Source organism: Balaenoptera physalus (assembly GCF_965194825.1).
Source record: "Balaenoptera physalus genome assembly, contig: HAP1_SCAFFOLD_1154, whole genome shotgun sequence".
Classification (NCBI taxonomy): domain Eukaryota; kingdom Metazoa; phylum Chordata; class Mammalia; order Artiodactyla; family Balaenopteridae; genus Balaenoptera; species Balaenoptera physalus.
In genome coordinates, this window is record NW_028125640.1 from 619 (window position 1) to 21,770 (window position 21,152).

The following is a 21,152-nucleotide window of genomic DNA, read 5'->3' on the forward strand; positions in this document are numbered from 1 at the left end:
ATACTCCATTGTATACATCTGCTACATCTTCTTTATCCATTCATCGGTCGATGGACACTTAGGTTGCTTCCATGTCCTGGTTATTGTAAATAGAGCTGCAATGAACGTTGTGGTACATGACTCTTTTTGAATTATGGTTTCCTAAGGGTATATGCCCAGTAGTGGGATTGCTGGGTCGCATGGTAGTTCTATTTTTAGTTTTTTAAGGAACCTCCATACTGTTCTCCATAGTGGCTGTATCAATTTATATTCCCACCAACAGTGCAAGAGGGTTCCTTTTCTCTGCACCCTCTCCAGCATTTATGGTTTGTAGATTTTTGATGATGGCCATTCTGACCGGTGTGAGATGATACCTCATTGTAGTTTTGATTTGCATTTCCCTAATGCTTAGTGAAGGTTGAGCATCTTTTCATGTGTTTATTGGCAATCTGTATATCATCTTTGGAGAAACGTCTATTTAGGTCTTCTGTCCATTTTTTGATTGGGTTGTTTGTTTTTTTGGTATTGAGCTGCATGAGCTGCTTGTAAATTTTGGAGATTAATCATTTGTCACTTGCTTCATTTGCAAATATTTTCTCCCATTCTGAGGGTTGTCTTTTCGTCTTCTTTATGGTCTCCTTTTCTGTGCAAACGTTTTTAAGTTTCATTAGGTCCCATTTGTTTATTTTGGTTTTATTTCCATTTCTCTAGGAGGTGGGTCAAAAAGGATCTTGCTGTGATTTATGTCATAGAGTGTTCTGCCTATGTTTTCCTCTAAGAGTTTGATAGTGTCTGGCCTTACATTTAGGTCTTTAATCCATTTTGAGTTTATTTTTGTGTATGGTGTTAGGGAGTGTTCTAATTTCATTCTTTTACATGTAGCTGTCCAGTTTTCGCAGCACCACTTATTGAAGAGGCTGTGTTTTCTACATTGTATACTCTTGCCTCCTTTATCAAAAATAAGGTGACCATATGCATTTGGGTTTATTTCTGGCCTTTCTATCCTGTTCCATTGATCTAAATTTCTGTTTTGGTGCCAGTACCATACTGTCTTGATTACTGTAGCTTTGTAGTAAAGTCTGAAGTCCTAGAGCCTGATTCCTCCAGCTCCGATTTTCTTGTCTTTTTTTTGAATTTTTGAATTTTATTTATATTTTTATACAGCAGGTTCTTATTAGTTATCCATTTTATACATATTAGTATATATATATATCAATCCCAATCTCCCAATTCATGACACCACCACCACCACCCCTGCTGCTCTGCCCCTTGCTGTCCATACGTTTGTTCTGTACATCTGTGTCTCAATTTCTGCCCTGCAAACTGGTTCATCTGTATCATTTTTCTAGGTTCCACATATATGCGTTTATATACGATATTTGTTTTTCTCTTTCTGACTTACTTCACTCTGTATGACAGTCTCTAGATCCATCCATGTCTCTACATATGACCCAATTTCGTTCCTTTTTATGGCAGAGTAATATTCCATTGTATATATGGACCACATCTTCTTTATCCATTCATCTGTTGATGGCATTTAGGTTGCTTCCATGACCTGGCTATTGTAAATAGTGCTGCAATGAACATTGGGGTGCATGTGTCTTTTTGAATTATGGTTTTCTCTGGGTATATGCCCAGTAGTGGGATTGATGGGTCATATGGTAATTCTAGTTTTAGTTTTTTAAGGAACCTCCATACTGTCCTCCATAGTGACTGTATCAATTTACATTCCCACCAACAGTACAAGAGGGTTACCTTTTCTCCACACCCTCTCCAGCATTTTTTGTTTGTAGATTTTCTGGTGATGCCCATTCTAACTGGTGTGAGGTGACACCTCATTGTAGTTTTGATTTGCATTTCTATAATAATTTGTGATGTTGAGCAGTTTTTCATATGCTTCTTGGCCATCTGTATGTCTTCTTTGGAGAAATGTCTATTTAGGTCTTCTGCCCATTTCTTGATTGGGTTGTTTGTTTTTTTAATATTGAGCTGCATGAGCTGTTTATATATTTTGGAGATTAATCCTTTGTCAGTTGATTCATTGGCAAACATTTTCTCCCATTCTGAGGGTTGTCTTTTTGTCTTCTTTATGGTTTCCTTTGCTTTGGAAAAGGTTTTAACTTTCATTAGGCCCCATTTGTTTATTTTTGTTTTTATTTCCATTACTCTAGGAGGTGGATCAAAAATATCTTGCTGTGATTTATGTCAAAGAGTGTTCTTCTTATGTTTTCCTCTGAGAGCTTTATAGGGTCCGGTCTTACATTTAGCTCTCTAATCCATTTTTTAAAAATTATTTATTTATTTATTTATTTATCTATTTATTTATTTATTTATTTATTTATTTTGGGCTGTGTTGGGTCTTCGTTTCTGTGCGAGGGCTTTCTCCAGTTGCGGCAAGCGGGGCCACTTTTCATCGCGGTGTGCAGGCCTCTCACTATCGTGGCCTCTCTTGTTGCGGAGCACAGGCTCCAGACGCGCAGGCTCAGTAGTTGTGGCTCACGGGCCTAGTTGCTCCGCGGCATGTGGGATCTTCCCAGACCAGGGCTCGAACCCGTGTCCCCTGCATCGGCAGGCAGATTGTCAACCACTGTGCCACCAGGGAAGCCCTCTAATCCATTTTGAGTTTATTTTTGTGTATGGTGTTAGGAAGTGTTCTAATTTCATTCTTTTACACGTAGCTGTCCAGTTTTCCCAGCACCACTTATTGAAGAGACTGTCTTTTCTCCATTGTATATCTTTCCTCCTTTGTCATAAATTAGTTGACCATAGGTGCGTGGGTTTACCTCTGGCCTTTCTATACTGTTCCATTGATCTATATTTATATTTTTGTGCCAGTACCATATTGTCTTGATTAGTGTAGGTTTGTAGTGTAGTCTGAAGTCAGGGATTCTGATTCCTCCACCTCCGTTTTTTTCCCTCAAGACTGCTTTGGCTATTCAGGGTCTTTTGTGTCTCCATACATATTTTAAGATTTATTGTTTTAGTTCTGTAAAAAATGCCATTGGTGTTTTCATATGGATTGTATTGAATGTGTAGATTGCTTTGTGTAGTATAGTCATTTTCACAATATTGATTCTTCCAATCCAAGAACATGGTATAACTCTCCATCTGTTTGTATCATCTTTAATTTCTTTCATCAGTGTCTTATAGTTTTCTGCATACAGGTCTTTTGTCTCCCTAGGTAGGTTTATTCCTAGGTATTTTATTCTTTTTGTTGCAGTGGTAAATAGGAGTGTTTCCTTAATTTCTCTTTCAGATTTTTCATCATTATTGTATAGGAATGCAAGAGAATTCTGTGCATTAATTTTGTATCCTGCTACTTTACCAAATTCATTGATTAGCTCTAGTAGTTTTCTGGTGGCATCTTTAGGATTCTCTATGTATAGTATCATGTCATCTTCAAACAGTGACAGTTTTACTTCTTCTTTTACAATTTGCATTCCTTTTACTTCTTTTTCTTCTCTGATTGCCGTAGCTAGGAGTTTCAAAACTGTTGAATAACAGTGGTGATAGTGGACATCCTTGTCTTATTCCTGATCTTACAGGAAATGGTTTCAGTTTTTCACCATTGAAAATGATGTTTGCTGTGGGTTTGTCACCTTTATTATGTTGAGGTAAGTTCCCTCTATGCCCACTTTCAGCAGCTTTTTTATCATAAATAGGTGTTGAATTTTTTGAAAAGATTTTTCTGCATCTATTGTAATGATCATATGGATTTTATTCTTCAGTTTGTTAATATGGTGTATCACATTGATTGCTTTGAGTATATTGAGGAATCCTTGCATCCCTGGGACAAATCCCACGTGATCATAGTGTATGATCCTTTCAATGTGTTGTTGGATTCTGTTTGCTAGAATTTTGTTGAGGATTTTTGCATCTATATTCATCAGTGATTTTGGTCTGTAATTTTCTTTTTTTGTAGTATCTTCATCTGGTTTTGGTATCAGGGTGATGGTGTCCTCATAGAATGAGTTTGGGAGTGTTCCTTCCTCTGCAATTTTTTGGAAGAGTTTGAGAAGGATGGTTGTTAGCTCTTCTCTAAATGTTTGATAGAATTCACCTGTGAAGCCATCTGGTCCTGGACTTTTGTCTCTTGGAAGATTTTTAATCAGAGTTTCAATTTCATTACTTGTGATTGGTCTGTTAATATTTTCTATTTCTTCCTGGTTCAGTCTCGGAAGGTTATACCTTTCTGAGAATGTGTCCATTTCTTCCAGGTTGTCTATTTTTTTTGGCATAGAATTTCCTGTAGTAGTCTCTTAGGATGCTTTGTATTTTTGTGGTGTCTGCTGTAACCTCTCCTTTTTCATTTCTAATTGTATTGATTTGAGTCCTCTCCCTCTTTTTCTTGATGAGTCTGGCTAGTGGCTTATCAATTTTGTTTATCTTCTCAAAGAACCAGCTTTTAGTTTTATTGATCTTTGCTATTGTTTTCTTTGTTTCTATTTCATTTATTTCTGCTCTGATCTTTATGATATCTTTCCTTCTGCTAACCTTGGGTTTTGTTTGTTCTTCTTTCTATAGTTCTTTTAGGTGTAAGGTTGGATTGTTTATTTGAGATTTTTCTTCTTTCTTGAGGTAGGCTTCTATTGCTATACACTTCCCTCTTAGAACTGCTTTTGCTGCATCCCATAGGTTTTGGATCGTCGTGTTTTCATTGTCATTTGTCTCTAGGTAATTTTTCATTTCCTCCTTGATTTCTTCAGTGATCTCTTGGTTATTTAGTAACGTATTATTTATCCTCCATGTGTTTGTGTTTTTTACATTTTTTCCCATGTATTTGATTTCCAGTCTTATAGCATTTGGGTCAGAAAAGATGCTTGATATGATTTCAATTTTCTTAAATTTACTGAGGCTTGATTTGTGACCCAAGATGTGATCTATCCTGGAGAACGTTCTTTGCGCACTTCAGAAGAAAGTGTTATTTGCTGTTTTTGTATGGAATGTCCCGTAAATATCAATTATACCTATCTGGTCTATTGTGTTTCCTTATTAATTTTCTGTTTGTATGATCTGTCCATTGGTGTAAGTGAGGTGTTAAAGTCCCCCACTATTATTGTGTTTACTGTTGATTTCCTCTTTTAGAGCTGTTAGCAGTTGCCTTATGTATTGAGGTCCTCCTATTTTGGGTGCATATATGTTAATAATTGTTATATCTTGTTCTTGGACTGATCTCTTGATCATTATGTAGTGTCCTTCCTTGTCTCTTGTAACGTTCTTTATTTTAAAGTCTATTTTATCTGATATGAGTATTGCTACTCCAGCTTTCTTTTGATTTCCATTTGTATGGAATATCTTTTTCCGTCCCCTCACTTTCAGTCTGTATGCGTCCCTAGGTCTGAAGTGGGTCTTTTGTAGACAGCAGATATATGGGTCTTGTTTTTGTATCCATTCAGCAAACCTGTGTCTTTTGGGTGGAGCATTTAATCCATTCACATTTAAGGTAATTATCAATATGTATGTTCCTATTACCATTTTCTTAGTGGTTTTGGGTTTGTTTTTGCAGGTGCTATAATTCTCTTTTGTTTCCCACTTAGAGAGTTCTTTTAACATTTGTTGTAGAGCTGGTTTGGTGGTGCTGAATTCTCTTAACTTTTGCTTGTCTGTAAAGCTTTTGATTTCTCCATCGAATCTGAATGAGATCCTTGCTGGGTAGAGTAATCCTGGTTGTAGTTTCTTCCCTTTCATCACTTTAAGTATGTCATGCCACTCCCTTCTGACTTGTAGAGTTTCTGCTGAGAAATCAGCTGTTAACCTTATGGGAGTACCCTTGTATGTTATTTGTCATTTTTCCCTTGCTGCTTTCAATAATTTTTCTTTGTCTTTAATTTTTGCCAATTTGACTACTATGTGTCTCGGCATATTTCTCCTTGGGTTTATCCTGTATGGGACTCTCTGTGCTTCCTGAACTTGGATGACTATTTCCTTTCCCACGTTAGGGAAGTTTTCAACTATAATCTCTTCAAATATTTTCTCTGGTGCTTTCTCTCTCTCTTCTTTTTCAGGGACCCCTATAATGCGAATGTTGTTGCATTTAATGTTGTCCCAGAGGTCTCTTAGGCTGTCTTCATGTCTTTTCATTCTTTATTCTTTATTCCGTTCCACAGCAGTGAAATCCACCATTCTGTCTTCCAGGTCACTCACTGTTTTTCTACCTCAGTTTTTCTGCTATTGATTCCTTCTAGTGTATTTTTCATTTTAGTTATTGCATTGTTCATCTCTGTTTGTTTGTCCTTTAATTCTCCTAGGTCTTTGTTAAACATTTCTTGCATCTTCTCGATCTTTGCCTCCATTCTTTTTCCGAGGTCCTTGATTATCTTCACTGTCATTATTCTGAATTCTTTTTCTGGAAGGTTGCCTATTTCCACTTCATTTAATTGTTTTTCTGGGGTTTTATCTTATTCCTTCATCTGATATATAGCCCTCAGACTTTTCATGTTGTCTATCTTTCTGTGAATGTGGTTTTTGTTCCACAGGCTGCAGGACTGTAGTTCTTCTTCCTTCTGCTGTCTGCCCTCTGGTGGACGAGGTTATCTATGAGGTTTTTGCAAGTTTCCTGATGGGAGGGACTGGTACAGCTCCATTTTTCTGTCTCAAGATTGCTTTGGCTATTCGGGATCTTTTGTGTTTCCATACAAATTGTGAATTTTTTTGTTCTAGTTCTGTGAAAAATGCCATTGGTAGTTTGATATGGATTGCATTGACTCTGTAGATTGTTTTGGGTAGTATAGTCATTTTCACTATGTTAACTCTTCCAATCCAAGGACATGGTATATCTCTCCCTCTTTTTGTATCATCCTTAATTTCTTTCATCAGTGTCTTATAGTTTTCTGCATACAGGTATTTTGTCTCCTTAGGTAGGTTCATTCCTAGGTATTTTATTCTTTTTGTTGCAATGGTAAATGGGAGTGTTTCCTTAATTTCACTTTTAGCGTTTACTTCATTAGTGTATAGGAATGCAGGAGATTTCTGTGCATTAATTTTGTATCCTGATTTTTTTTAGCAGTTTCTTGCTTTCTGTTTTAAATATTGTTTGTGTTAAATGTTATCTGAATACACTGAGAACTACTTCAAACAACGCTATATATTTTGTTGTTTTTCAATAGCAAACAATTTTTAAAACCTCAGTGGAGAATAATCTAGTATCCTCACCAATATTAACCCTTTCTATTCTTCTTTTTCACTCTTGACATTCCCTGTTTCCTTCTGTTATCATTCGCCTTCTGTCTCAAGAACTTCCTTTAGCAATTTTCAAATTAAGTCTGCTGGCAACAAATTCACTCAGTTTTCCTTCATCTGAGAGTGTCTTCATTTCACTTTCATTTCTGAAGGATATTCTCACTGGATATAGAATTCTGTTCACAGTTCCTTTCTCTTAGCACTTGAAAAATGTGCTATTTCCTTCTGGCCTCCATGGCTTCTAATGAGAAATCACAGGAATTAGAGACAATCTGCCCCAGGAGGCAATGTGTCATCTCTCTATGGATGTGTTCAGGAAGGTTTTTTTTGGTTTTTTTTTGTTTTTGCTTTTTTTTCCTTTAGTTTTCAGTAATTTGATTATGTTGTTTCTGGGCATTATGATGTTTTGGGGCTTATTCTTACTCAGCTTCTTGAATCTGTAGGTTGTGCCTTTCCCCAAATTTGTGAAGCTTTCAGTCATTATTTATTCAAATATTATTTTTCAGCCTTGCCCTCTTCCTCCTCTCCTAGATGTTAGATCTACTGCTATTTTCCTACCAGCCCTTCATATTCTGTTTATTAAAATTTTTTTTTATTTAAATAGTTTTAATTGTGGAAAAGAACACATATAAAATTTACCATTTGAACTATTTCTAAGTGTACACTTCAATAGTGTTAAATATATTTACAGTATTGTGCAACCAATATCCAGAAGTTTTCATCTTGTAAAACTGAAACTCTATACTCATTAAAAAACAGCACCTCATTTCATCCTCCCTCCAGGACCCAGTAACCATCAATCTAATTTCTGTTGATATGAATTTGACGTCTCTACATATTTCATATAAATGGAATCATACAGTATTTTTCTTTTTGTGACCTGCTTATTTCACTTAGCATAATGTCCTCAAGATTCATTCACATTGTAGAAAGTGTCAGAATTTTCTTCCTTTTTCAGAATGAATAGTATTCCATTGCATGTATATACTGCATTTTATTTATTCATTTCTCTGTCTATGGACACTTGGGTTGCTTCCTCCTCTTGCCTATTGTGAACAGTGCTACTAGGAAAATGCGTGTGCAAATATCTCTTCAAGATCCTGCTGTTAATTCTTTTGATATATACCCAGAGGTGGAATTACTGGATCACAGAGTAATTCTATTTTTAATTTGTGAGTAACTGCTATATTGTTTTCCGTAGCAGATGCACCATTTTACATTATTTTCTGTCAAGTTTCTTTGCTGAACATTGTGTTTGGGATTCATCCATGTTGTTGCCAGTAGTTATGGTTTGTTTATTCTCATTGCTGTGTAGCACTCCATTAGGTAAAAATCCCACAATTTATTTATTTATTTTACTATAGACTTTGGGGTTGTTTCCAGGTTTGGGCTATTAAAAAGAGTGTTGCTATGAATATTCTTGTGTGTTTCTGGTGAATATATATATATATATATTTACACATTTCTGCCAAGTTAAATTCCTAGGAGTGGAATGATTCTAGTGATTATAGTAATATTGTATTAAAGTTTTGATTTGAAATTTCCTGATGACTAGTGGAGTTAGCACAGACCTTTTCAAATGCTTATGGGCCATTTGGGTATCACCTTTTGTGAAGTGTCTATCACAGGTTTTGCCAATTTTTCTGAAGGTTTGCTTCTTCTTTATGATTTTGTAAGAGTTCTTTATAAGTTCTGGATATGAGTGCTTTGTCAGATACATGTGTTACGATACCATGTCCCTTTTTGTGGCTTTGCTTTTCACTCTCTAAATGGTTTCTTTTGATGAACAGATGTTCTTACTAATGACGAAGTCTGACTTCTAATTTTTATTTCCCTTCTAGTATTCTCTGTAACCTTATTTAGAAAAGGCTTACCTAACCCAAAGTCATTAAGATATCATGTTTTCTTCTAAGAGCTTCATTGTTTACCTTTTATATTTAGGTATGCAGTCCATCTGGAATCAGTTTTCGTTTATGATTTCAGATTTGGGTCAATAGACATTTCTTCCTCATATGACTTTTCAAATGACCCGTACTATTTTTTGAAGACCATCTTTTCCAATTCCACCACTGTGTCTACCCTCACCATTTATAATAGCTGTAAAGCATGTCATTCTAAGTTACTCTCATAACTTATTCAGCCACTCTTCCATGGGATATTTGGGTTATTGTCTGGTCTCTGCCATCATCAAACAGGGTGAACATCAAGGCCTTCTTCTGAAGTTGTTAGAACAGAGTAGAATTTCTGAGCCTGAAAATTCTTACTTTTTTTAAGAATTAATAAATTATACAGTTCACATCTCAAAGAATACGAAGAGCCCCAGTGAAACATTTGCCTCCTACCCTGTCCACAACCCTCCCAGTCCCTTCACCAGGTAAGCACAGTCATGAAATCTTGAGTATTTTCCAGATATCCTGTAATGCACAAAAATTCATTCTTTATATTCTTTTCTTCTTTTCTTTTTACACGGCTAGCGGTACTGTATATGCTCTGTTCTTCATCTTGCCTTTCTAACTTAACAATACATCTTAGAAATTTTCCTATTATTGTAATAAAAAAGCATCCTTGTTCATTTTTAAGGTAGTGAGCATAATTTTTCATTTGATGGGTGTATCAGAATTTAGACAGTCTCCTATTGATTGGCATCTATGGTGTTTCTAATCTTTTGCTATTCAAACTATGCTTCAATGAATAACTTTGAACATGTCATTTCGCTGTGTGCAATATATCTGTTGGAGGTACTTCTAGAAGAGACCTTGCTGGGTCCAAGGGGATATGCAGATGTAATTTGATTAGCAGTGCCAATGCTTCAGCAATATATGAAAGCTCCTGTTTTCCCACAGCATGGCCAATGTGAGGCAGGAGATAGAGGGGCTCCAGGCTAGACATTTACAGCTGGCCTCCTGTTTGCCCTTCCTGTGGTGAAAAGAAGTTGTGCTCCAGGCCGGACATTCATAACCAGCCCCCTGTTTACATTTCCTGAAGCAAGAGATAAATGGGCTCCAGGACTACGTATTTATGACTGGACTCCTGTCTATATTTTGAGATGTGTACCTCAGTATAAAAACCAGCAACAGAAATAGGGTAAATAACTGGACACTGGACATTTTTATGGCAGGGACAGAGTGGGACTAAACCCTGTGAAAAGATCAAGGGGTCATACATTTCCCACCCTTGGGGCACATGTGCAGAAAGGCTCGTTGGGAGTCAAAAGGGAGGGGGCACCACCCCATAATATGTGATGCTAAGGTCATCCCATAGGCCTCTGGGCTGTAATCCATCTTGGAAAAAAGTTGCACATGCACGTTGGGGAGGGTCCTAGGGCAGGTCAGGTGTGGAAAAGGAAACCAGATAATTGGCCAAAGGTACACAAAGACCCAGAAGAACTGCCCTATATAAATGACTTAACCTCCTCTTTACTGTGCTCCTCCTCATTAGGGAGGACACCCACACCCTTTGTCTCCAGGTGTGCATCTCTGCCTTGCTTCTATCTTAACTAAACAAACTGTTTCTCTGTGTGCTCTCCCACTTGTTGTTGTTGTGCTGTGTCTCTATTAATAAACTTTGTACCTGTTTTTACAGTTTTGCCTCCATGAGAAATGCATTTTTCACAGGGGGCAAGAGCCAAGGGGTGGTGGTTAGGATTCCTGGTTTTCATCTAGGCTACCCAGGTTCAATTCCTGGGCACGGAATTAAGATCTTGATTCATGCCACCACTCACTGCTGCCTCTCCAAGATTAAATGGACTGTTAGATCTGAGATCTTTAGCTATCCCAAAGATGGAAAATTGTAGATTGTTTTACATTTATCTCATTGTGTATGAGATTGAGCACCTTTTCAGAAGTTTAAAAAGCTAATTGTGTTTTTTGTCAACATCCTTTCATGGCATGAACTTCTTAAAAATCACTCAGGCTGCAAATGCCTCCAAATGTTTCCTCATGAGAAGCCCTTAGACATGGACTTTCTGGGTCAGACTTTTTACTCTTTAAACGTTGTCTTTACATGTTGCCAACTGACGCTCCCTCCACAATGCAGACCCGAACCCGTCTCGCTTCAATCATCATTGGCTTTGGGGCTCATAGGTGGAAATGGCACCTGTAGGTTCTCACAGGTGGAAGCTTGCACCTCTAGGTATGGGGGCGAGGGTACCCTGGCCTGCCATAGTAGCCGGCCCCGCCCCGTCACCTTTTGGCCATGCCCTCGGCGCCGCGGTCCCGCCCCCGGCTGTGCGGCCCCGCCCCGTGCCCCCGCTCGCCCCGCTGAGTGCCCCGCCTGCCTCGCTGAGTGCCCCGCCTCCACCCCGGAGAGCGGCTCCACCCTCCCGCCTATATAGCCCGCTGCCAAGGCTGTTCCGCCTTGCTCCTTGGCTGCATGCCCCCGCCCCTCTGCGTAACCAGGCGTCACTCGTCACGTGACGCCCGGCAGTGCCGCGAGGGGTCGGCGGTGGCTCTCGCTCCTGCTGGCACGGTCTGCGCACGGGTGATTCCCGCCGAATGAAGCGCACTGAGGCGTGATGGCGAGGGCCTAGGGGAAGGCGCAGACAGGCCTGGACGCCGCCTGTAGCTGCCTTCGGCCTCCCGGCCTCTGCGCTCTTTCCTACGCCGTTGCTAGGCAGCCGCATCTGGGCGCGGGAGGCAGGGCGGGCTAATGCGGAAAGGTACGGGTGCCGGGGAGGGGCTGTGATTGCAGAGGGTCCGGGTGTCTGGCAGAGGGCTATGGAGCAGTACTGCATCCTGGGCCGCATTGGGGAGGGCGCGCACGGCATCGTCTTCAAGGCCAAGCACGTGGAGGTGAGCACCCAGCCCTTCCTCCTTCGGTTCCATTGAGATCTACCCGTTGTCCCGACCCACGCTTGGGCTCCTGCCTCCCCGCAGCTTTTCGTGGCGTGCTCCCGCCTCCTTTGCTCTCTTGAGTGGAGGGCGTCCAGCAACCAGCGGTGCTTTCTTCAGGCGAGTGCCCCCTAGGAGCGTGGCGTGGATGTCTCTGAGCTGCTTGCTCAGCGCTGCGCCTGCTGGCCCTGATTTCCCTCCAGCCCGGGGTGGGGGGCGCGTCCCACCCCAACGAGGGCCTCAGGCCTCGGCGTCGCATCCCCTTTTCCAGCCGGGGATGGGCCTGCAGTGTCTGCGTCCTGTCCCAAACAGACTGGAGAGATCGTTGCCCTCAAGAAGGTGGCCCTGCGGCGGCTGGAGGATGGCATCCCCAACCAGGCCCTGCGGGAGATCAAGGCCTTGCAGGAGATCGAGGACAGTCAGTATGTGAGTGGGGCTGGTGTTCTGAGGTGCTGGTTCCCGCCCTCCTCCACTCACTCCGAGGTCCTGCAGTCACTCTGTTCACTCATTTGCTTCCTCACCCCTCACTCACTCCCTTTTTTCTCCACTTGTTGTTCACCCTCATTCACACAGTTACTTCACTCATTCATTCCCTGTCGTTCACTCGCTTATTTCTTCGCGTACTCGTTCGCTCATTCACTAACTTATTCCTTTTTTCTCAAAACACTTGGTGATTTCTGATGATAATGATAATTGCCACCTATTGAGCTCCTGTTATGTTCTGCATGCCAGGTTGACTGCTTTATGTATATTGTCCTTCTGAGTTTCGTCCTCTGCTCCGCAAGGCACGCTCAGGCCCTCCCTATCTCAGGCCAGGGGAGGAGGCGCAGCCACCAGCTTACCGGTGCTCAGCTTGTTCCGCTTGTCTGTGGAGGCTTTGGCCCAGGTCTGATCGCAGAATCAGGACGGTTTAACACTGGGGCCTCCCATAGACTCTACCCTCTACTGGCTACTGGCAACACAGAAACCAGCCCCTACCCTGCTCTTGAGAACTGAAGTGTGGTAGGGGAGATGGCCAAAGGCTACAGCGCCCATCTGGCGTGGTTTGTGCTGTGACAGGCCTGGGAGGGGCTGTGGGCACACGAGGAGAGACACCTCACACACCCAGTTTCATTCTCTTTGTGGTATTCTCTCTTGTCCATGTCCTGAGTAGAGGATGTGCTTAACTTCCCAGGGAGTGACAAGGGTAGGTCCACCCACCTAAGGGTGGGTGATACTCTGACTTGTTTCTTATTCTCTGGAGATGTCCTTGATATATTGGGTGACACAAGCATGTTATAAAACTGTGTGTGTCATCTTGGTTTTGTATGAAAATATTTTGTATATATATACGAATACATGCCTGTGTGTGCCATGTCTCTTGTAAAGTCTGGTGGAATAGACTCCTAAGGTTGACTGTAGGTGATAGGATTTTTCTTTTGCTGTTTTTTTCATTATAATTTTGGGTATTATCTGAATGTATTTGTTTGTCCCAATCTGTAAAATGAGTGTCTACTACCCTCAACATCAGAAAAACAGCAATATGGCCATTCTTGTTTTTTGAGGAAAGTAAAAGGGCTTTGCTGACAGCTTGTGTGTGGGAGAGGTGGAGGGCCCATAGGAAGCTGGTGATACGGTCCCATGTCCTGTGCATCAGCAGGCCTGAAGAGTCTACGTTCAAAACACTCCAGATCTTACCCTGGCCCAGGCCATCCTCACCTCTCATCAGAACAACTACAGCAGGCTCCCCTGCCCCCCCGCCCCCCGGCCACTGCCTCCACTCCACAGTCAAAAAATGTACATGAAATCATCCACTCCCTGGCTTGAAAAGCTCCAGAGGCTTCTCTTCACTCTGAAAGAACTGTCACCATCTGCTTCCACCCCGCTCCAGCCTCTTTTTTCATTCACAACTTCTTAAGTGTCTCGCCCGTGATAAGCACTGTCTAGGCTCCAGGAGTGCAGAACAGAGCAGCCTCCTTCCTGTTCTTGCCTCCGGGCCTTGTGTTTGCTGTCCCCTGGCCCAGAGCTCCTTCCCAGATGCCTCCTCTTCTTTCTTCATCAGAATCTTCATCAGAATACCCTATACGTTTGTTGTTTGGTCATTTGTCAGTCATTTGTCCCCTGAACTCCTTCAAGTCCTTCGGGACCCACCAGCCCTTGCTCCTGTTCACTACTGTGCAGCCTGCCCTTGTGACCTCGTGGGCCCTCAGGAAGTATATGTGACATGTCTCCTGCTCTCCCAGTGCTGGGAGTTGTGATCACCTGTGTGTGTGTGTGTTTCCAGGTGATTTTCCAGTTCGTGGGCTGGGTGGGGGACCAGACACTGCCCTAAGTCGCCTTTCTTAGACCTCCTTTTCCCTGAGTGTTTACTGGAGCATTAGAGTAGGGACTTGCCTTCTCCTGGGAGAGGGAAGCAAGAGATCACCAAGCTCCCTGATTCTGAGCTCAGATCTCATGCCACCATCTCTGCCTGCCTGGTCCTCTGTTGGTGCAAGGGCTGAGGGTCCCAGAGAGAGTCTGAGCCATGTGAGTCTGGCGGCTGACGGGATGCCCCGCTTGCAGGTGGTACAGCTGAAGGCCGTGTTCCCGCATGGCGCAGGCTTCGTGCTGGCCTTCGAGTTCATGCTGTCAGATCTGGCTGAGGTGGTGCGCCACGCCCAGAGGCCGCTGACCCAGGCGCAGGTCAAGAGCTACCTGCAGATGCTGCTCAAGGGGGTCCCTTTCTGCCATGCCAACAACATTGTACATCGGGTCAGTTCCAGCATGGGCTGGGGTGGGACCGGGGGGGTGGCTGGGCTGTGGGTAGGCCAGCCCTTGATGAAAGGTATGGTTAGAAAAGGGACAGAGGTGGCAGGGCCTATGGGTAGGAGGCCAGGGCTGGGGCCCTGGAGGAGGTCGGGTCTTGCGCTGACCTGGGTGCCCAGCCTGCCAAGCCCTCCTGTCCCGAGGTCCTGTGGGGGCTCTGGAGGGACTGATGCCTCTTCAGGTGCTCTCAGGACCTGAAACCAGCCAACCTGCTTATCAGTGCCTCGGGCCAGCTCAAGATAGCGGGCTTTGGCCTGGCCCGGGTCTTTTCCCCAGATGGCAGCCGTCTCTACACGCACCAGGTGGCCACCAGGTAGGGAGGACCAGTTCCCAAGCAGGACCTGGCAATAGACAGGCCCCAACCCTCCTGCTGCGAAGAGATGCTTCTGGACCTTCTGTCCAAACAGTGCTCTTGGGGCTGGTGTGGGGGCCAGGATGACCTTCCGAGGCAGCTTCCTGACAGACCGGTGACCTGGCTGTGACCACCTGCCCTCCTCTCACAGGTGGTACCGAGCCCCTGAGCTCCTGTATGGTGCCCGCCAGTATGATCAGGGTGTCGACCTGTGGTGAGACGCCTATGGGCTGGGCAAGGGGGAGTGTGGGTCATTGGGTCACCTTTTCCTCCTGGGCATTGAGGTCTCTAAGCCATTTGGGGGTTTTCCTGCTGTGAGCTCTAGGTTGCCATGGGGGTGTCTCCCCTGGTTAGAGTATCTCTGAGGAGTTTGGGATCAGTGTTCCTCCCCATGACAGTTTTGAGCTGGGAGGGGTCAAGTGGGATCAGAGTGGTTGTCCCAGTAGGAAGCTTCTGGGCTGAGGTTGGGGAGGTGGTCCGAGGCATGGGGCGTCTAAGCTGCTATGCAGGGGGTGATATCCCAGGATGCAATGTTCCTGAGTTATCTAGAGGCCTGGGTCCCTGGATATGAAGGCCCTGAACCTTTATTTGGGGTAGGATGGTTTGTATATGCCTAAGAGTTTGAGATTTGGGGGCCGTTTTGGAGTCTGCCCCAGAATGGGAGGAGGTGGCAGTGTGTCCCAGAATGTGAGGCTCTGAGAAGTCTCAGAACTGTTGAGGGGTTGATGTGTGTTCCAGAGTTGAGGCCTGAGAGCTGTTTAAAGAGGGGGATATGCTCTGTGTTCTAGGCTTGAAGTCTTTGACTGTTTGGGGATCTGTATCCTTAGCTATGAAGCCTGAAGGCTACTTTGTGGGTATCTTGACCACAGTGTGAGGTGTGGGTGGTGGTGTGGGGGGATCTGTTTCCATGGTGTGAGATCTCTGAGTTGTTTGGGTTCTGTATCTGCAGGGCTGTTGGCTGCATCCTGGGGGAGCTGTTGAACGGGTCCCCCCTTTTCCCAGGGGAGAATGACATTGAACAGCTTTGCTGTGTGCTTCGAATCTTGGGCGCCCCCAGTCCTCAAGTCTGGCCGGTTTGCAGGGGCCTACAGTGGGAAGGGGTGGGGGCGGGTGGCTTCTATTACCCCAATAGCTAGTGACTCCCCTGCCCCGCACCTTCTCTCTCGTGGCCCCATGCCTCCTTGACTTGCCGGACCTCGGTCCTGGCCCAGCGTGGGGTCTCCTCCTCCCCTGCCCTGCTGGAGGTGCGAGGGCCAGGGCCCAAGCCCTATCCCTTCCCACCCGTCCCCAGCACACACGCATCCAAACCGAGCTGGGCATGGAGCAGGCGCCTGAGATGTGGAGGAAGCACTGAAGGACTGAGTGAGCACGTGATGTCATGAGTGACATGTGAGCAGGGGTGCATGGATGGGGGAGTGATGAGTGAATGGGAGCAGGTAGGTGACAGGGAGCGAGAACTGACACCTTAAGGGGGCTGGCGGGGTGGGTGCCGGCCCTGATGGACCCCCTTCTCCTCCAGGAGATCAAGGACCTGCCTGACTACAACAAGATCTCCTTCAAGGAGCAGGCTCCCGTGCCCCTGGAGGAGGTGCTGCCCGATGCCTCTCCCCAGGCCTTGGACCTGCTGGGGCATTTCCTCCTCTACCCTCCACGCCAGCGCATTGCAGCCTCCCAGGTAGGGTGACACCCGTTGCCCTGACCCTCCTCGTCCGTGTCCTTTTGACTAGGCAGGTTGAGATTCTCAGAACCTGTGATGGGCTGGGACCAGAACCCCTGGAGCCAGGGTTAGGAGGGTGCAGGGCAGGTGTGCCTCTCCTGAGTGGACCCTAGAGGGCAGGTGGCCAGGGGTGGCCCATTAGAAGGGCATGCACACGTCGCAGAAGAGCGAGTCTTGGGTTATTGGTGACTCACTTCTTCGTCCCTTCATTCCTTCAACAAGAATTTACTAGCATCTGGCACGTGCTGAGCACTGTCCTGGACCCTGATCCAGAGTGAACAGACGTGGCTTGTGCCTGTGGGGTCTCCACCCTGTGGTGAGGCAGGGCCGTCAGTCTGTGGGAGCTGAGGGGAGGGATGTTGGGACTGACTTTGGGGTCATGCAAGGCTTCCTGGAGAAGGGCAGGTTTAAGCATGGGGAGCTGTTTTCCCAAGAGAAATGATGAGCAGAGGCCTGGAGAGGAGGACCCAGGAGGGATGGGTCGTGGCTAGAAGGCAGGGGAGGAGGGGAGGACCATGGGCTGATGGCTGATGGTGTGAGGGCCTCTGTCGGGTGTATCTGTCCATCTGGCCTCATGGCAGCCTCCGCTCCCTGCCCTCGGCACTAGCAGTGTGTGTTTACACATGCCCCTGGCGAGTTCCCATGTCAGCAGCACCTTCAGAGTGTACTGAGGCCAACTGACCACCTCTCAGCCCCCTGCTGCTGCCCCCATTCTAAGCGCCCCCCCGCCCCCATTGCCTCCCAGAATCTGCTTCTCCTGCCCATTTAGTCTTTCCTCCACGTGGCAGAGAGAGGGACCTTGTCCAGGTAGGCTGTCGCATCCTCGCCTGCAGGGCCCTCCTGGGGCTCCCTCAGAGGAGAAGCCAGGTCCTAGTGGCCCACAGCCATCACACATTTGGGGCCATCACCTCTGTGACTCTGCCAACTCCCATTCCCCTTGCTCACTCCCCTCGGGCCCCAGGGCTTCTCCATGTCCTGGGGGTCTGTGCATTTCTGTCCCTAGGCCTCACTCATTCACCTTTCAGGTCTCTGCTTGAGCGCCACCTCCCAGGGGCCTCCCTTCACCATTCTTCAGGCCTGCAGACCCTCCAGTATTCCTCATCCCCCCCTCATACTTTCTCTTTCCCACATCACTAATCATTTGATGCCCTGTTTGTCTTACTTCTTTATCGTGTTTATTACCCCCACTCCTCACTATGTGGAAAACTTGAAGGCAGAGCTCTTTGTTCTGTTTACCGCTGCATCTCCTGTCTCTGGAGCAGTGCTCAAACAGTGAGCACTCCGAGGTGTTGGAGTCACCTGAACGATGAGCAGATGAAGGCAAAATCCTCTCCAGGGCAATGTTCACATCTCCTCCTCGGAGGGAAGTGGCTGAAGCTGGGACGGGGAAGTGACCAGTTTCCTTTTGCTGCCCCTTGCTTGCTACCCTCAGGCCTTCCTGCACCAGTACTTCTTCACAGCTCCCCTGCCTGCCCACCCCTCGGAGCTGCCAATTCCTCAGCGCCCAGGGGGACCTGCCCTCAAGGCCCCTCCCAGGACCCCCCCCACGTCCATGACCTCCACGTGGACCGGCCTCTCGAGGAGTCACTGTTGAACCCGGAGCTGATTCGGCCCTTCATCCTGGAGGGCTGAGACGTTGGGCCAGGCCCCACAGGCGTGTCGCCCCCTTCCCTCCCCAGGACAAGCCAGGCCTCTTGTTCTTCTGCTCCGGCCTGATTCGACCACAGTGGTCCTGCTCCTGGCCAGGCCATCCAGCCTCAGCAGAGGGGACCCTCGGCCTGTGCTGTCGGCCTCCCATCTGTTGCTGGTAACAGATCCATCAGAAGGAGGCAGTGAGTTCCGCTGCCATGCCTGCCATGGGGCTGGTTCTCTAGTTGCTGCCTTCCTGGTCAGGGACAGTCCTGGTAGAGCCATTTGGGGGAGCGCTGAGTGTAGGATGTCCTCATGTCGGAAATCCAAGTGGGAAGGAAAGTTTGGTTTGATTTTGTTCTCAGAGACATTAAACACTAGTTCACTTTTGAGATTTATTATAAAAACGCCCGGTAGTTCTACGTGATGTATGCCCCTCTTCCTTTCCAGCTGAGGGAAGTGGCTGAGGTAGCATCATCCCCTGGCCCTTGCTTCTCTGTGGTCACTGGGAAAGTGGCCCCATTCATGGCGACTTTAGTCTTGGGGGATTGCTAGGTGCTTCATGTGACAGAGCTCCCTTTTGGAGGTGAGTTGGCAGAAATCAGGACCCAGGAATGGCTCAAGTTGGGGACCCAATAAGTGACCCTCCACACCTTAAGCTGGTTTACCAACATCACCCTCAGGATACGGGTGAGCCTGGACCACATGGGCCTCCTCTTTACTCAGAGATACTGGGCAAATAAGAAGACAGACATTCCTGGAACTCATTTGTTAATTCAGTAAATCCCAATACAATCTGAACTGGCTCTTGTTTTTCTTATTAAATAATTTGGTAAGCCAATTCTAAAATATATGCGGAAATGAAAGGGTTAAGAGGAGGCAGAAGCAGAAGAAAAGGCAAAAAATGATGAAAGGACTTGCCCTATCAGATACCAAGACTATCATAGGGCTGTAATAAATAAGCAATGTGGTATTGGTTCACAGATAGATAAAAACAGAGAAGTCAGAGAAACTTATTCTTAGCAATCTTGTATTCTTAAAATATTCATTTTGTGCTCATGTGGCTAAAATTCTGTAAGCACTGCAGTCACAGAGGTGACTAACAGTGCCACAGTCACTGCTCTCCAAGCTCTTAGAGGGCAAAGCACAGTAAACTCTAGTTGTTGCTTTCAGGGAAGAGTCTGAGTGTCCCATATGTCTTTAAAGATGTTTTAAGGATCTGGCCTCTGCCTGTTTGTCCAGCCACATCTGTAGACTCTAAGCTTCAGTCTAGCTCAATTTCTGGTGTCTCTCACCTTCGTATGAACGCAAGTCTGTACCCAAACCCTGACCACTGACCCTCAGCCAGTTCCACTCACAAAGACTCTAACGCTTACTCCACCCTGACATTGACCCTCACCTTTACCTTAAACCTTACACTTAACCTGATCCTATCACCCTGACCCTGACATATACACTGACTCTCACCCTCACTCAATTCTTTGCCAGCCCCTTCCCCACCCATGCCTGGCTTTGATCTTGGCATTGACTCTGACCCTCACCCAAACTCTGACCCCGTTTGACCTAGAACTAAACCTTGTCCATGAACTTGGCTCTCATCTTAACCTTAACCCTGGGTCTCTAATTGACATTCCTCTTACCTTGATGCTCATTATGATCCTGATCCTGACCGTTAACATGTCCCTGACACTTGTCCTGAGCTTGACTTATCTTTGACAATGACAGCTTCTCTCACACTGATTGTGAATACTGTGATAAATGAGATACTCACCACCTTCAATCTGATTCTGACCCTCAACTTCACTCTGCCCCTAGACTGAATCCTCACCTTGACAAGGACCATCATACTGACACACCCTGCCCTTGAACTTGCACCTTGATGCTGAACTACACTGTACACTCAAGCTGAAACTAGTCTGCACACCAAGCCTGACCATGATCCTGATCCTGACCCTCATCTTGACCTAGACCTCAACTTCATCCTGACCTGGGTCCTCATCCTAATGCTGAGCCTCACACAGAACATGGACTCACACTTGGCTGTCACCATTGACACCCTAATCCCATCATGACCTTGAACCTAATCTAGACCCTGACCCTGAATTGAACTTCACACTGACACTGACTTTCATTATTATGATGACTCGTCCTCAGCCTGATCGTCACCTTCATCTTGACCCATCCTCACTTTGAAACTTAACCTTGAACTTGATTTTGACTATAAACCAAACTCTGACCCTCTGTGGTAAGCAGAATAATGTCCCCCCCCCCACCAAAGATGCCCATGTCCTAACCTATGAATACATTGCCTTACACACAAAAGGGACTTTGCAAATGTGATTAAAGCGTACAGACTTTGAGATGGAAAGAGTGTCCTGGATTATGCAGATTGGGCCAATGTAATGGGGGTTGGGGGGAGGGAGAGTTGGAGGAGGAGGACTTAATTCCTTCCAGCAGCAATAGAAAAGGGACCCACCTTGACTTTTAATTGACCTTGACCTTCACAATGAACATCATGTTCACCCTGACCCTGACACTACCTCACATTGATCTTGACCCTGAACCTGACACTGACTCTAATCCTGAACATCAACCTCACCCTCACCTTGACCCTGAATCCTACACGGAACTGGACATCCACTGTCAACTTGAATCCAACTTTCAATCTTACTTTCACCCTGAC

At 45.5% G+C, this 21,152-nt stretch overlaps 1 protein-coding gene across 8 annotated transcripts; it reads left to right on the forward strand.

Annotated features, from left to right (window-relative positions):
• Positions 1-11,546: 11,546 nt before the first annotated feature.
• LOC309653777 (cyclin-dependent kinase 20-like) lies at positions 11,547-20,837 on the forward strand. Of its 8 annotated transcripts, none has more exons than XM_082478562.1 (8): positions 11,547-11,948; positions 12,300-12,413; positions 14,529-14,717; positions 14,963-15,084; positions 15,275-15,337; positions 16,073-16,196; positions 16,643-16,798; positions 18,273-19,270. In XM_082478562.1, the coding sequence occupies exons 1-8, from the start codon at positions 11,874-11,876 to the stop codon at positions 18,432-18,434; spliced, it is 1,005 nt and encodes a 334-aa protein (XP_082334688.1). In that variant the 5' UTR covers positions 11,547-11,873; the 3' UTR covers positions 18,435-19,270. The 8 variants fall into 8 exon arrangements, with proteins under 8 accessions (XP_082334688.1, XP_082334690.1, XP_082334692.1 ...); XM_082478566.1 differs by lacking the exon at positions 18,273-19,270 and adding an exon at positions 20,285-20,837 and having other exon boundaries at positions 11,548-11,948; XM_082478563.1 differs by having other exon boundaries at positions 11,548-11,948; positions 18,520-19,270.
• The last annotated feature ends 315 nt before the right edge of the window (positions 20,838-21,152 follow it).

Excerpts from the sequence above, each read along its gene's own strand:
- LOC309653777 (XM_082478562.1), top strand. The coding sequence starts at position 11,874 with ATGGAGCAGTACTGCATCCTGGGCCGCATTGGGGAGGGCGCGCACGGC. Across the intron at positions 15,085-15,274 it reads ACGCACCAGGTGGCCACCAG|GTGGTACCGAGCCCCTGAGC; the intron begins GTAGGGAGGACC and ends CTCCTCTCACAG. Across the intron at positions 16,799-18,272 it reads AGCGCATTGCAGCCTCCCAG|GCCTTCCTGCACCAGTACTT; the intron begins GTAGGGTGACAC and ends TGCTACCCTCAG.